Here is a 17,220-nt window from a genome sequence, read left to right on the forward strand (position 1 = left end):
AAAATTGATATGCATACAAAGTTGCATTTCACTTTGCTTGGGAATGATTGTGCTTCAAGTGTGCCTTGCTCCTATTAAAACTACGGTCTGGTTTTCCTGGGGTCTTCCCCATTCAGTTAAAGATATTTTTCTTAGTTGACATGTTGCTTTTCTGGGAGCCAAGCACAAGCAAATATGGAGGTTGATTCCTCCAAGTTTTTTTTAAACTACTAAGAAAGAGAGGAATGGGAGAACCTTTGTAAGAGAGTTGTGATCAAATCTTGGAGACAAAGTATATGCTTCTTAAGCCTTTTGTTTTTGTGGTCCCATGGTGGTTCAGGTTTTCTTTTTGAAAATAAATAAATAAATTTTTTTTGGACTTCATTGATAGCATGTGGATCAGTACCTAAAAAATAAAGTGTCTTGATTGGTTTGTTTGGGTGAGGTTTCTTTTTGTTTTCAGGTACACTGCTTGAATGGATTGTGTGTACACGGGTAGGTGAACTTTGAATTTAACTTATTTGGATAAACTTGTGTATTAGCAAAACCTCAACTGCTGCAAAACCCCAATAATTTCCATTCTCAATTATTTCTACTTATAGTGGAAGGATTTGCTAGCTACATAGAATTAGCTTAGATTTTAGTAATGGTATTTATGAAGTGGGTTGCTATGAACACTCCAATTTGACCTTTTAAGTCCCTTTGAACCATCTTCAAGGACAAAAAAGTAGGACAATTTACTGAAAAAAAACTTCGATTCTTTGCACTAACATTTGGATTTGTGTACTTGAGCTATCCTTTGGGTTTTGTCTATTTTAAGTTTATATATGGCATCCTAAAAATTGGAAAGTTGGTGCTTATCCCCTTTATGCTCTTCAAGGTGAGATGTATTGCTTCTAGGATTGAGTGTTCAGTATTGGTTGTTTTGGGTATTGATGTGTGCGGTGCATCTATTGTGGAGAGTAGACTCTAGCTTATTCCTATGTCCCTTGGTTTTGAATGCATTAAGAGGGTATTGAAGGAAAATGGTAATCTGTTTGGTGTGAGCATGAAAAATAATTTTTTATTTATTTATATTTTTTCATGTAAAGTGCACTAATCCACATTCAATCACACCCCCTCTCCATAGAGATCAGATGAGGTATCATAGTACAGCAGCAGCTACTCAATTGTTGGTAAGATTTTTTTAATTTAGAAATGGTTTATTAAATTATAATTAATAAAAAAATGATCTTCATCTCTTTAACTTTTTCTTTTTCTTTTTTTAGATCACTAGTATGGTTGAGATTGCTAGTCAATCTGTTAGACCTACTTCAGGTGCATTAAGCGACATTCATAGGATTGTTATTGATATTTTGCATGTTATTGGAGAGGAACATCGCATACCTTCAATCCGTCAATCGCCTACATCATCATATCCATCCATGAGACCACTTGTGTCAGCTGCTACAGTTAGGATGCTGCCTATTCGAAGTCAAGGGAGAGGTAGTAGGCGAGATGGTGAGCGAGTTGGTCGACAGCCTCGACGATCTATGCATCCACCCGAGACCATGTTAGCACCATCCACATTATTTACCCCATTTGCACCTAAGGCTTCCACACTTCCCCCTTCACCCCTACCATCACCTTCACCTATACCTTCTCCTTTAGAGCATGTCGTGTCAAATACCACTCTACCATCACCTGTATTTCCTCCCACAAAAGCAGTTATACCTAATGTCACTACACCAGAGACTACCCTACTATCTATTGATCTACCATCACCTCTACCTTCTCTCAAGAAGACCACTATACCACATGTCACTTCACCATCATCACTTATATCTCATCTTCTCGAGTCCACCATATCAGATGTTATTGCACCAGCTACCACTACAGTAGATGTCATTCTTCCATTTTAGGCCTATATCACATCTCCTAGATGCTACCATATCATATATCACTATACTTGAGATCGTCCCACCATCTACCACCATCTACCACCTTGCCATCACCTACACCTCTTCCCATAGAGACTACCATGTATCATACCCTTACACATGTTACACAATTAAATGTATGTCCACCTAGGAGACGTTGTGGTCCATGTAAACGTTGAGTCTTGCCTCTTTCAATTCCATCTCAACCTATACATACTAAGACATGGTAGATTGCACAAATAGATTCCACAAAGATGTCTCTGTATCATAGGCGTCAATAGAGAAAGAGGAAGACCCCATCATGTGGCACTCATTGAGGATTGTTTTTTAGTTTTTATGTTTATTTTCATTTCCATTATATTATTAACTTTTTTTATTATGAACAAATAATTTTATATTTAAATGAAAATATGATAAATTTTAAACTTAAATTAAACTTATATATATATACCACTTACATATAGCAATCTGACAATCTAAAAAATTGGATTTAGGTTTAAATTTAAACTAATTATATTTATAATTAATTAGTTACAACAACACTATTGATATAGAAAAAATAATGAATTAAAAATAATTTACAATCTAAACCTCCAATCAAAATAATTCTTAAAAAATTGAACATTTGCATGATTTAAAATTTGAACTTAAAAAATTGGTTTTAGGTTTAAATTTAAAGTTATGATCACCAATTACTATTTTGGCTTTTTTAAAAAAAAATTCAAAAACTGTGGTTACCAATTACTGTTTTGTGATGTGAATACCCACATGAATAAGACACACATCACATTGAAAATTATTTTGAGAATAAATTAATTTATGAATTTTTTGTTTTAAAGAAATCAGTTTTGCCCAAAACTCCCGTTAGTACCCAATAAAGAGCATTTTTCTTATTCTCAATGAATTTACAAAAATATTCCAAAATCATTTTCATCTATTTACCAAAACAGTTAAACTAAATAGTGAATTGATTAGAAAAACAAAGGTATTTTCTTTCTACAATTCTATATTTTAAAAAGTGGAAAAACAAATTCTATTAGGTTGGCATTTTAAGTTTAAAATTTTATGTCTTTCCATTCCAATTTGATCCCATTTTGAAAGGAAAAAAATGGAAAAAAAAAATATTTTTGTTGTATTTAAGTAATTTTCCAATCATTTACCCACTTGAAGTCATATTTTATTTTGTACAAATGCATAATTGGTTTTAATTTTTGCACAAAGTTACAAAATAATATAATATTCTTCATTATGAGGGTATAAAATAATATATTTATAACTAATTATATATATATTGAGTATAGTGCCAAATATTTTAATAAAATTAAACAAAAATATTTTTATATCAAATTAAAGACATCAATTATTTAATTTCATATATTACTATTATTTAAATAATGAGATCAATTAAAATTAAATATTTTTATTAAACTACTCACATATTTTTTAGTCAATAAAAAATCAAAATAATATAATATTTTTATTTTAAAAAAAATTATATATAAAATTAAAGTTAAAGTCGTAGTCACCAACTACAGTTTTAGAATTAAAGTTAAAGTCGTAATTGGTGACTACGGCTTTGACTACTTTTAAAAATAGTCAAAGTCGTAGTCACCAACTACAGTTTTAAACTTAAAGTTAAAACTGTGATTGGTAACTACAGTTTTGACCGTTTTAAAAAAATAAAATTGTAGTCACCAACTACGGTTTTATAATGTGGCAATCTACGGGACACAGACACATTAGATTGGGCATTATTTTGGAAATCGGTTTACTTTATAGATTTTTTTTTTTTAAATGTTGCATTGTGGGTCAAAACTCAAATATCTCCACTCACACTCGCACCTTTGCTCTGAATGTCAATTACCACCTTTCAACCCGGTTGCACCATTTCTTAGAAAGAACCCCTGCGTGAGTGGCCATGTCTAATGGGTTAATAATGCATGTGTGGAGATCTCTATGTAGCTGGTGGTGCACTCTATTCTCCAATGGTTTATGCGTCCTACCAGCCCAATCGTCCACCAAAATCTATTCGTATAAGGCTTTTGTAAAGTAGCAGTATGTGCCCAATCTTCCACTCAGAAAATTCTGGTGTTTGTGTTCTCTCCCAAAAATGCAATCTAATGATGTTTTTCTTCCAAAACCATGTCCTCAATCTTTAAGAGGAAATCTGGTTTTGCGCAAATCTGATGTTCCTTATTCTTAAGGACCAATCTGGTGGTGTTCTCTCACAACTTGATGATGACTTTTCTCAAGAAATTTGATGCTCTCCTCCTTCTAAACACGTGCATGTGGGATACAAAGAAACTTTAACCTTTTCCTCAATGGGTAACATGTATACTACTATAATGGGGGCGTGATGGAGATCCCTCAACAGAGCTGATTGTGAGCAAAATGGTGTCTTCCTCCAAAGACCATGCAGGATGATGATAAGATTTCCTCCCCTTGAACTCATGATCTTGTTAATCATCTGATACAGGTATAGTTTTTGTTCTCAAAATGAAGACCTACACACCCCAAAGTGGAGTTCCAAATTCTATGTGATAGTGGAATCCTCCCTGTAGCCTGAATTGATCTTCCCTCCAAAACTCAAGAACCATCCCTAGTTTTCTCAAAGTGGATGTTAGAAATCATGTGAGACCCCCTCTAGAATTTACATATCAGCATTTGAATCAAACCCACAAAAACCCATTTGCCAACGACTGCAATCAAAGATGAATATGATGATGGTGATCAAAGGTTGGGGTGTTGATCCACTTCATAAATTGTTTAAATCTTCATATCTCTGAAGACTTATCTTTTTGTTCTTGTCTCCAAGTGGCAGTCTCCTCCCGTTTTCAATAGTTCATCATTCCCTTCCTCCAAGACGTTCATTTCTTCTTCTCTAAACGTCTCTTGAATGTTCCCCCCTATGTTGCTCTCTCATTCTCCCAAAAATCCATGTGATCTCCTTTTCAAAGACTCTTGTGATTCTCTTTTTCCCATGATGTCTTGAACCTCTCCTTCTGAAAACGCCACTTTCCAAAGTCCCTAGTTCAGTTCTGAAAAACCGAATGAACACTCCCAAAAAAAACCTTTTCCAAAATGGCCCCTTCCTCATCTTCTGAAAACGCTTCCCTACCTTCCTTATTTTAAAATTAATACATTAAATTAAATAGTCTTATTAAGAAAATAACATGTTCTAGATAAAGTAAAAGAATTTTAAAAAATTATTAAATTACATAAAAGTATTTTACCAAATTATTAACTTAAGTAAATAAAAATAATTTTAGAAAATGATAAAATAATATAAAGAAAACAAATAAATATAATATAATATAAAAAAGTAATGGACAAAATAAATAAATAGACAATAATAAAAATGAAAGTCACACAAATCATGCAAAAAAAAAAAAAAAAAGTGAACCATGAAAGCCATGCAAAAAATTACATAAAAAAGTGGCCCATGTGGACTAGCCATGTCTAAGTGGGTTCCAGTGAACCTAAATAGGCCTAGAAGTGCCCAAATGGGCCCAAGTGAACCTAAGTGGACCCTAGAGATCCGAAAAGTGCTTAAGTGACCTAGGGTGAGTTTATGTAAGCTAGAAGGCCCCTAGGTGAACCTAAATGAGTCTATGTGAACTAGAATGGGTCTATGTGAACCTAAGTGGTATCTAACCTAAGGACAAAGGGTGGTCAAGGTCACAATGTGGGTCGAAATGAGTCCCTCAACAAAGAGTCCTTGAAGATGGCTTAGAAAATGAAACTATACAAGTGTCGATGGGCCACCAAGGGATGACTAGATGGGAAGACGTCTAGTGTCACATGTACTAAGAGGACAAAATGGAGGATCTACAAGTATATTTTTTATTATTATTATTCAAAAAGTGAAAATACATCAAAATAAATAACCTGAGGTAGAGTAGGAAAATCTCAACCTCCTAATCAACAAAGCATAAAAATAGAAACCTAGCTAACTAACCAAGATAATCTAGATTATCTATTCTAGATATTCGATTATTTAAGTGAATCAAAAAAATAAATCCTAACAAATCCTATAATCACAACACCCACTCTCAAGTTAGGCATACCCCTTTCAAGTTGGTGCATAGGTGTTAGTCATGCCCAACTTCATTACAAGTGATTCAAACCTAAGTTTAAACAAACTTTTGGTCAATACATCTACAATTTGTTGTTTTGTAGCCATAAAGGGCATGCAAACCATCCCACTGTCCAGCTTCTCCTTAGTAAAGTGTCGATCAATCTCCAAGTGCTTTGTGCAATCATGTTGCATTGGATTGTGTTCTATACTAATTGCTATCTTTATATCACAAAATAACTTCATATGAGAATTTGTTTTGAACTTTAACTCTTCTAAGATCCGCTATAACCAAAGTATCTCACAAACTCCATGCGCCATAGTTCGATATTCCGCCTCTATACTACTTCATGCCACAATCTTTTGTTTTTATTCCTCCATATAACTAGATTTCCCTCTGGAAATGTACAATACCCTAAGGTAGATCTCCTATTAGTGATTGAACAAGCCCAGTCAATATTTATATACACTTCTAGATTTCTCTGAACATTCTTCTTGAAAAATAAACCTTTCCTGGAGTACCTTTAAGGTATCTGAGGATATGATAAACTGCCTCCAAATGTTCTTTACAAGGTGAGTGCATGAATTGGCTCACAAAACTCACTACATAGACAATATCCAATCTTGTATGAGAGATGTAAATCAATTTTCCAACAAGTTGTTGATATCATCCTACATCCACTAAGACTACCCCAGTTTTCTCTCCCAAATTTTTATTTGGATCCATTAATGTATCACTTGGCTTACAGTTACTCATCCCGATTTCTTGGAGCAAGTCCATAACATACTTTCTTTGAGAAACCACAATAGCTTTCTTTGATATAGTAACCTTCATTCTAAGAAAATATCTCAATTGCCCCAAGTCTTTAATCTCGAATTCTTCTACAAGGCCTCGCTTTAATCTGGCTATCTTTATCTCATCATCCCCTGTCAAAATAATATCATCTACATATACTATTAGGATAGTTATCTTACCATCACCTGAGTGCTTAACAAACATTGTGTGATCTGATTGGCCTTTATCATACCCTTGTTTCTTCATCGAACTTTAAATCTCTCAAACCAAGCTTTAGGAGATTATTTTAGTCTATATAGGGACTTCTTCAATCTACATAATTTAGCCCCAAACTTGTCTTCAAAACTCGAAGGAACCTCCATATATACCTCTTCCTCCAAGTTCCCATTAAGGAAGGCATTTTTTACGTCTAGTTTATGTAAGGGCCACTCTAAATTTGGAGCAACAGACAAAAGAACCCACATTGTATTTAGTTTGGCTACAAGTGCAAAAGTTTCTTGGTAATGAACTTTGTATGTTTGAGTGAAGCCCTTTGCTACCAGTCATGCCTTGTAGTACTCCAAGGATCCTTCTAAGTTGAATTTCATAATAAACACCCATTTGCAACCTACAGGTATCTTCATTCTTGGTAAATCTGCATTTTCCTTTGTGTCATTCTTTTCCAATGCCTCCATTTCTTCAAAGACAACTTTCCTCCATTCAAGAACACCTAAATCCTCCTGCATATTCTTAGGAACATCCACACTTGACAATTGTAAGGTAAATGAAAGAAACAAAGAGGAAAGATTCTTATAAGGCACATACTTTGACATTGGATACAAAGTAAATTTGGTACATGTTCTACTATTTTTCCTAATGGCAATTGGCACATTTATATCATCAAGAATGGATAAACTTCGCTCAAATTGATTACCTTGACTTGACATAGTTGTGTCTTCTGAATCTATCCTCAAGTTAGATGATTAGCTTTGTAAGAGAAAGTTGTCTCCCCACCTTGTTTCTGTTTATGCCTCGAGTAGACATTCTTATCTTGACTTGATTTCAAATTTGATTTTGTCCTAGTCTCAATATCATTTGTTGGAGTTGATAAAGATTGATCCAATTCCATTTTTGAAATCTCAAGCTCCTTGAGGTTAGGAACAGTAGTTGGTTCTTGCATACCTTTCTCCTCCACACTAGAACCTGTGACATGGAAAGGTAAATTATTTTTAGGTTCCACATAAAAAAAATAATAATAATAGAGTCTTCACTAGATTTCCCCCTTCCCTAAAGAGAAGTTGTATCAAAGAAACTTTGTGACTCAACAAAAGTGACATCTATGTTCATGAAAAAAAAAATGAATTATGATCAAAACATGATTTGTACCCTTTTTGTGTTGGTGAATAACCAACAAAAACACACTTTAAAGATTGTGGATCTAACTTGCTTCTATTATGATCATGAATATATACAAAAGCAACACAACCAAATATTTTAAGAGAAATGTCAAAAATAAGGCGTGACATGGGAAAAAGACTTTCAAACTTATGTAATGGTGCTTAAAACTTTAACACTCTCAAAGGCATTTTATTAAGTACAAATGCAACAATTAAAACAACTTCTCCCCATAGATATTTAGGTACCTTAGTGGCGAATATAAGTGATCTAGCTACTTCAAGCAAATGCTTATTCTTTCATTCTACTATGTCATTTTGTTGAGGGGTATCAATACAAGAGCTTTGATGTATAATTCCTTTAGCTACAAAAAACTACCCAAAACTTTGTTAAAATACTCTCTCCTATTGTCACTTCTAAATACTTGAATTTTCTTCTAGAATTGTGTTTCAACCATATTGTAAAAATTCTTAAACACTTGTTCAACTTCACCCTTCTCTTTAAGCAAATAGACCCACAAATCCATGTGTGATCATCAATAAGTGTAGAAAACCATTTTTTTTTCTAGAAAATCGTGGTGATTCTTAACAGACCCCATACATTATGGTGAATAAACGTGAATGGTTTAGATGGTTTGTATGGTTGTATTAGAAACAATGCACCACGTTGTTTTAAAAATTGATAAACATCATAATGAAAAGAAGATGGATTTTGATTATGAAATAACTTTGGAAACAATTGTTTCAAGTACTGAAAATTTGGGTGACCTAATTTATAATGCCAAAGCATAATTTTATTGTTACTAGGAACATCAAAAGGCTCAAAACTAATCAAGTGAGCTTGTCCATGCAATTCACTTCCATTTTCATGGTAATGGAGTCCATCATGCTCTTTAACATTGTCAATCAACTTTCCCGAGTTCAAATCTTGAAATTCACAATGAGGTTGAAAAACCTTAGCACAACATTAGAGATCTTTAGGTGATTTGTCGATCGATAGTAAATTACAAGAAAGATTTGGAACATGAAGAACATCTTTAAAAACAAGCGTTTGAAATAGTCAATGATCATTTTCCAACAGTTGTTGAAATAGAACCATCAACTATTTTTACTTTTTGATTTCCTACACATGGACTATAAGACGAAAATAACTTAAAACACCTAGTCATACAATCGATTGCACCATAGTCTATGCTCCATGGACAACTAGAGTTAAAGGATACACTAAAGGCAACTGTTTGGAGATGATTTCATGTTTGAGCCAAAGAACAAGAAGGAGCAGTTTTTTAGAATTGTGCGAATGAGAAATGTTTATACAGTTGGTCTAGTTGTTCCTTACTGAAAAAAGTACTCCTATAGAACTTTCAGCATTTCTTGAGTTCACCATCTCTTCTATACTTATGCCTTGAAAGGCTTTGGAGTCACAGTTTGAATTGTTATATAAGCATGGTTTCTAGTCTGGTGGCTTGCCATGTAGATCCCAGCGGTTTTCCCTTGTGTGTTGTGGCTTATGGCAGTAATCACACCATATTTTTTCACCCATTTTGTTCTATCATGGTTGTCTAGATGAAGAATAGGGATCAATTTTGGTGACTAGTGTAGAACCTTCAGTGGATGGTCGGTTATTATCTCTTAACATCACTTTACTTCTTCTCTTCTCTCTTTTTACTTCAACAAATACCTCTCATAGGGATGGCAATGGTCTTCTATCGAGTATCCTTCCCTTTACTTCATCTACATCTTTATTCAACCCAACTAAGAAGATGTACACCCTGTCATTCTCCATTCTCCTTTCTCCTTTCTTCTTTAATGTGTTGCAATGTCCTCTGCACAATCCCATTCCTCATCATAACACAAATCGAGTTCTTACCATAAAACAATCATCTCATTGTAGTAGTCAGTTACTTGTTGATGCCCTTCCTTAGATTGCCATAATTTTGTCTTCAGTTCCAAAATATGGGATGAGTTATCCATGTCTGAATAGGTTTCACGATTTAATTCCTAAACTTCTTTGGTTATTGGTAGAAACAAACAAGTTTTTCTGATTGTAGGCTCTATTGAGTTCACGAGCCATGCAATTACCAAGGAGTTTTCAAATCTCTAGAAGATGTTGTACTCTTATCAATATTGTATGTCATCTTTACCATCATGAAGATCTAAGAAAGTATCTATTCTTAGACCATGAACTTAGAAACAAAGGGAAAATTATATCTTTTTTTTGTTATTCAGAGAGCGAAAATACATCAGAATAAATAACCAAAGATAGAGCAGGAAAATCTTGTTCTCCCAACCTCCTAATCAACCAAACATAAAAATAGGAACCTAGCTAACTAATCAAGATAATCTACATGATCTATTCTAGATATCTGAGTATTTATTTGAATCAGAAAAATAAATCCTAACAACTCTTATAATCACAACACCAATGAAGAAGAAAAGGTGAATAAAAAATTATTTAATCATTAAAAATATTTAAAAAAAATATGTTAAGAATTACAATTTAGGCCAAATTTATTTGTTTATTTTAATTTTATTTTTCTCTAGTGAAGAAGAAAAGCAATAGAGAAAAAAAACACATTTTTGAACAATTAGAATTAGAATTGTTTGTACGGAAATTGATTTCAAGAATAAGTACACATGTTATTGTTTTTTATTGACTAGTTACTCTCTCTTTCCTCATTTATGTTGTAGCCTTTGGTTTATAAGCCAAATATACACGAAATTACAATATTATATATATTTGATGTGATACTTTATGAGAGTATTTTTGCTCCTTATTATTATATATCATTCACATTAATTATACGAAGTGTAGTCCATTTACACTAATTATCAATTTTATCAACCCTTAAAACATAATAATCTTAAGAAAATTTGCCAAAACAGAATATTCATTTCAAATTCTCTTTCTAACTTTAATGGCAATTTTTGTTTCAAATTTGTAAACAAGATAATATCTTTTATCCATTTTTTTTTTAACTTGAATTATTTTCTTTAATTTTATTTTGCAAAACTTGATTTTGTAACCTTCCCGATTTCATCATGTGTTACATCTTTTTTTTTTTCTTTTATCACTTTTCAAGTCTAAATTTTATTGAACTAAATCACAATTTTTATTTTTATTTTTTTTTCAATTTAACGGTAATTTAATTGACCAAATTCTTTTATGTATGGATGGTTCTAGTAAAAATAAAATATATACCTTTAATATGATTTTTAATAGATGAAGTGGCAGAAATTTGACATGTTTAAGTGAATTTACGAGGTACAAGTGAAGTGTGGGAAAGAGTTATTCCCCTTTCCAAAGTTCCAAACCCTTTTCCAAAACTTTGAATTTCCAAAGACCGAAGAGTAGAGCAATCCGTTGCACGTCAAAATGAAAGACATGGAGGCCTTTAACTTGGAATGTTGAGGTTCATTCTCATTACGTTTCTCAATTTTTTATGCGCTCCCGGGAAAATAAAAACAAAATACAAAATCTTTGGACAGTTGACTTTCTCGGGAAAAGCCCAGTTTGGTTGTCAACAACTTCTTTCGTTGTGGGGGATTCCATCTTTATATTTCAGATTGTTGCTTCATTATCCCATTCATGAACGTGGGGCTCTTTTGTTCTTTCCTTGGTGAATAACTCTTCTCTTTTCTTCTTTTCTGGCATATTTCACATATGATTTTAACTTTTAGAACATGGGTTTTGGCCTTTGAAGTTGGGTTTCATTTGCTTTTGGATTCACCACATTCGCTTTCCTGGATTACGAAAAGGCTGTGCTTGGTTGCACAGTGTTGGGTTTGGTATGTAATGCAACCAAAAGGGGATTTTGAATTGGAACCTCCAATCCTATTTCCATGCAACCAAACAGGGTCTCATCACAAATTTCTATGGAAGCAGAGGGAATTTTAGGATAGTTTGCTCTCTCATTTTGTTTGCTTTTATACATTTACGGAATGCGGGAATTCTTTAGTTATTAATGGGTTTAAGTTTATGTTTGTGAAGGGTATAGATTCAGCTCTCCCCCTTTGATGATCAGAAATGGCTCTAAAGAATGGAGACAAGGGAAAAAAGGTTAGACATATATATATCTTTCTCTGGAGTTGATTTGATTTTCATGCAGTCAATTTTGTGTGTGTCTAATTTCCTTCTAATTTTCAGTATCTTTTCTGGTTTATGGTATTCTAAGAGTTCAAGGGCATTGAGTAGTCATTGTTGTTTGATTTTGGTGCAATTAATTACCCTATGCTTTTCCTTATTTCTGATCTTTTCATATGTTTGTTTCAGTCCTTCATTCAGAAACTTTTTTCAACTATGGAAAGGACTGGAAGGAAAATGACTAAAGGGTTATTTGATTCCTCAGGTGAGTATAATGAAATCTCAGAATAGTTGCTCATCGTTGTGTGTGTGTGTGTGTATTTTTTACTTGTTTTTTTAGTTTCCTAATACATTATAAAAACAGAGTTTTAAATCTCCCTCAATGAGGCTGATTGTGTAAGGATATGTATATAAACATTATCTGTTCCTTTTTCAGTCAGACATATTATTCTAGTTTCTTTCTTCAAAAAGTGAATGTACTTTTCTTCATTTGAATTGAAGAATATTCCTTTTCTTAAGATCAAATGCCAAAGAAAATGTTCAAAGTACAGAAGAGAATATGCTTGGTAAGCCTAACCATGTAGAAACACGATTAGTTAAAAGGGTGTAGGAGTGAAAGGAGAAAAGAAACGGCATCATTGCACTTTGGTCGAAATTTTGAGAATATATTCATGCTTCAACTTGCCTATGTATTGTCTCTTTTCCACATCTTTGTTTGATTCCTATAAATCCCCAACCCTTAGATTTCTCTATGCCATCTGCAAAGGTAAACTGCTTAAACATCCTTCAGAAATTTATGACATTGATTTTTTCCCATTTAAAGAATTTCCCCTTCATGTTTCTAATTCACAGGAGCAAAGTCCAATCTAGACATTGGGAATCTATTTTTCTGTGGTGAAGGACCTCCTATGTCTAATGGTCAAGGTGTTGAGCCCGTCAGGTACTGAGAAGCTAATATGTTTCTTGGTTCTTTCTTCCTTATGTTCATCCCTTTCCTATGTTGCTGTTCGTTTAGATTAAATTATTTACTTTTTCATGTCCAGGGTTTTTGTAGCAACGTGGAATGTAGGAGGAAAATCTCCTCACAGTGGCCTCAATCTGGATGATTTTCTTCATGTCCATGATCAAGCTGATATATATGTTTTGGGGTATTGACTCTCTCTCTCTCTCTCTCTCTCTCTCTCTCTCTCTCTCTCACTTTTCACCTTTGAGCATTTAAACTTCAAGATTGCAAAAAATTAAAAAAAAAAATAGAAATGAGAATTTGTTCTATCTGTTGTTGTTTTTCCTCTTTTTCAGTTTTTTTCCTTTTTCCTTATAACGTAAGTCTGTTGATGATTGAAACTCCTGTTTTATGTCTAATTTTCTAGAAGCAAGAATATCTGCCTCATGTATGATTTGTCTGGCTGTGTTGATCTTGGGACAAGAAGGAGCTCATGCATTTGGAATACTCTTTTATTTATGCTCATACATGTTTCCATTTTGGATACTCATTTTATTTTTCCTCAATTTTTTTCTTCTTTTGAACTATCAGGTTTCAGGAAATAGTTCCATTAAATGCTGGAAATGTGCTGGTTGTAGAAGATAATGAGCCTGCAGCAAAGTGGCTACAGTTAATCAACCAGTCCTTGAACAAATCACCTGCAGTTTATGTGTTCAACAGCCCGACACATCCTTATGACAATAGATCTGTTGGTCTGAGGGGTCTAAAAACGACAGCCACAACTGGTGGCTCCCTGTTCTTCCCAAAGTACTCTCTGAAGGCTTTCAGTCAAACCTTCAGGACAGAGAGTGGAAAGAGGCTGAAAACTTGCAGCTGCACCACTGAATTGGAAAGGAAGTATGGTAAAGATTGCTGTTTTCAGTGTCCAAAATCATCCATACGTGACGATGAATCTTCTTCAGAAGAGGATGACGAACCAAACAGCTTTTCTACTGCCTCTAGTACCAAGAACATGAAGTACAGCCTAATAGCATGCAAACAGATGGTTGGAATTTTTGTAACTATTTGGATGAAAAAGGAGCTTGTTCAGCATGTAAGCCACCTGAGGATCTCCTGCATTAGTCGTGGGATAATGGGCTGCCTTGGGAACAAGGTAAGGTTGAAGTTCAATTGGCATAGATATGTGCTGTCGTAGGTACAACATTTATGATGAAATAAGGAACGGCTTATTTTTCCATTTTAATCAAGATGTTAGTTCTCTGGCTGCAGGGTTGTATTTCTGTGAGAATGACTTTTCACCAGACAAGCTTTTGCTTTATCTGTAGTCACTTGGCGTCAGGAGAAAAAGAAGGAGATGAGCTGAGACGAAATTTAGATGTCATAGAGACACTTAAAAACACTCAATTTCCAAAAATCTGCAGAACACCTGCCAGTGGAGTGCCAGAGAAAATTCTAGATCATGAGTGAGCATCTTTGAATATCTTCCTAATAAGTTTATAATTCCTGCTTAGTCATAACTAATCTATATTTCTTATTTTTATGTTCACTAAATATCTTATTTTCCATGACATTAGGCGGGTCATATGGTTTGGGGATTTGAATTACCGGATTGCTTTGAGCTACTCTGAAACCCGGAAGCTTCTGGAGGAGAATGCCTGGGATGCACTTCTTGACAAAGACCAGGTAGCGGATGGTCATCTGTTGCATAGATAGAACTTATAATTTTTAGATGGAGCATTTTGATACTCTCATACTCAATGGAGTTGAAATCATTCATTTGGTCTTCAGGAGCAATTTGACAGCAGATCTCTATAGCTTGGAATTGGTTCATTACTCATTACTTGCAAAATAGGTCCCTTCCATAAATTTAGCATAGCCTAACTGAAAGGGTCATTAGTCATTATTCACAAAATAGGTTTCATCATTGAAATTTGAGATTGGATAACTGAATTAATGTTTTTTAGTGGAATCCTGGAAATGACCCGAAATATGAAAAGAAAAGTACATGAATTTCATGTGTGAGGTAAAATAAATGATCCCTTCTCTCTTTTTATGCCCAAAAACTTGGACAAGCATGGTATTTTATGCTTTGCATCTCATATTTTGTGATGTTTTCCTGCTCACTCATATAGAGCTCTTCTCTCTAATAGCTCAAGATTGAAAGAGAAGCAGGACGAGTATTCAAGGGATGGCAAGAGGGGAAGATCTACTTTGCACCTACATACAAATACAGGAACAACTCAGACACTTATGCTGGTGACGCTACAAAATCTAAAACCAAAAGGAGAACTCCAGCTTGGTATGTTCACATTCATCATAGGACTTGCCAAAACATGCTACATTTAAATTTAAATATGTACTTCAAACTTGTAGGTGTGATAGAATACTATGGCATGGACATGGGATACGACAACTTTCTTACATACGAGGGGAGTCCCAGTTTTCCGACCACCGACCTGTTTGTGCCACATTTCTGGTAGATGTTAATGTTGCCCACAGTAGAGCTGAAATGCTCTAATCTCCAACCAGTAAATATTTGCAGCAACAAGTGTAAGTTTGAGAATATACATTGATTTAATTCTGTAGAATAGTGAGCTCAAGGGCCAGGCTCCATGATAAGCAGCTGTGAATCCCTAAGGGCAGTAAAGACCCGAAATGACAGCTAGCTTCTGATGTAATGAGAGCTGCTTTCAGTCTTTTTGACAAATTCATTGCAGCCATTGGGACTCCACTACTTGTCATGGGGCCTCTCTCTTTGATCTAGACTGGGTTTGTTTGCCTCAATATCCTTCACATCAAGAACATTTTCTGGATTTCTGCATACTTTGCCAGGTATGGATGAAACAACTGTTAGCCATTGCAAGATTGAGGAACACACAAATTTTACTAGTGAAGGTTTGAGAAGCTCTTGCAGTTCTGATGTGTGTTTTCTCAAGAGCCACCGTCCAATAGTTTCACTTTAATGTTGATTATAGGCAAAATTATGTTTACTAATGTCCTAAACTTGTCGCGTAAATATAGTTTGTTTTTTTGATGCACCTCCAAGAAGAGAGACGGAAAATGAGAATAGGAACCACATTGATGCTTCTCAATGAGGCATGAGTTATCATGACTGTAATGTTCGTCTTTATTATATGCTTGAATTCTTTCTGTGTGACTTGATAATGACTACTTAACATCTTGTTTAATGTCACATTATAGAAAGGGAAATTTGTAGAGTAATGAAAGAGCATGCAAGCATGTTCTTCAAGTCCTTTCCATTGACCTTTCCAAAGTGGAGAACACATCTCCAACTCATATTCCACCCTCTGAAATTTGCCTCTTAGACCCAACTCATAGCCCACCTTCTCTTAAAAAATTCATAATCCAAGATTTGTGTTTTGGGCTACTTTGGACCTTTCATTCTTCTTCCACAATACATATCTTTCTTCAGTCAAAACTGCTTTCTTACTCTGTTTTCTTCTTCCACATGCTCTGTTTTCCAGGATGCCCACAAGCCAAAGCCTTTGGAAGGATATATACATAACAAGTTCTCATAGAAATGCTTAGCTTAGTGGGTTGATAGAGAAATGACACGGCTGGAAAGGAATAAAGGAAAAGCTTATGAGTTTGATGATTCTCAGGAGCCAGAGAATGTGCTTAATGGTCGATAGGACCTTACGCCAAACCTGTATAATATCATTAAAGTAGATTTCTTACAGGCCAATGCTCTTTCAGCAAACTGATTGCTTTAATGAAAGGGGACAATGATGCTTTGCGTCTTCAATTCTGTAGGTGGACCGAAGTCCACTTATGCTGCCTCTTTTCATCTCATAATCTATGGCTTTCAATAGAGTTATTGTAAAGAATATTTTTCTTGTTTTCTAAAAATTATTCTTCATTCCATTTTGTTTTTAAAAACGGTTTCTAGAAGATAATTGCCAAACAAGTCTATAAATTTTTAAAAATAATTTTATTATTTTTAAAAACTAAAAATGATTTTTAAATCACTCTATAAAAAATGACTTTTAAGACTTGTTTGGCAACGTTTTTAAAAATAATTTTTAAACTC

General features: G+C 34.1%; 2 protein-coding genes across 4 annotated transcripts; both read left to right on the plus strand.

Moving 5' to 3' along the window:
• Positions 1–1,115: 1,115 nt before the first annotated feature.
• LOC117928332 (mucin-2-like) lies at positions 1,116–1,880 on the plus strand. Its single transcript, XM_034848231.1, has 2 exons — positions 1,116–1,154; positions 1,248–1,880. The coding sequence occupies exons 1-2, from the start codon at positions 1,116–1,118 to the stop codon at positions 1,878–1,880; spliced, it is 672 nt and encodes a 223-aa protein (XP_034704122.1).
• Positions 1,881–11,578: 9,698 nt separating this feature from the next.
• On the plus strand, positions 11,579–16,935 carry LOC117927909 (type I inositol polyphosphate 5-phosphatase 10-like). 3 transcript variants are annotated; one of them, XM_034847636.1, is made up of 12 exons: positions 11,579–11,762; positions 11,847–11,931; positions 12,134–12,202; positions 12,416–12,491; positions 13,079–13,166; positions 13,270–13,374; positions 13,761–14,322; positions 14,439–14,632; positions 14,744–14,852; positions 15,320–15,468; positions 15,543–15,719; positions 16,655–16,935. In XM_034847636.1, the coding sequence occupies exons 3-11, from the start codon at positions 12,170–12,172 to the stop codon at positions 15,685–15,687; spliced, it is 1,461 nt and encodes a 486-aa protein (XP_034703527.1). In that variant the 5' UTR covers positions 11,579–11,762; positions 11,847–11,931; positions 12,134–12,169; the 3' UTR covers positions 15,688–15,719; positions 16,655–16,935. The 3 variants fall into 3 exon arrangements, with proteins under 3 accessions (XP_034703527.1, XP_034703525.1, XP_034703526.1); XM_034847634.1 differs by lacking the exon at positions 11,847–11,931; XM_034847635.1 differs by lacking the exons at positions 11,847–11,931; positions 16,655–16,935 and adding an exon at positions 16,002–16,326.
• The last annotated feature ends 285 nt before the right edge of the window (positions 16,936–17,220 follow it).

Source organism: Vitis riparia, chromosome 13 (assembly GCF_004353265.1).
Source record: "Vitis riparia cultivar Riparia Gloire de Montpellier isolate 1030 chromosome 13, EGFV_Vit.rip_1.0, whole genome shotgun sequence".
Lineage (NCBI taxonomy): Eukaryota > Viridiplantae > Streptophyta > Magnoliopsida > Vitales > Vitaceae > Vitis > Vitis riparia.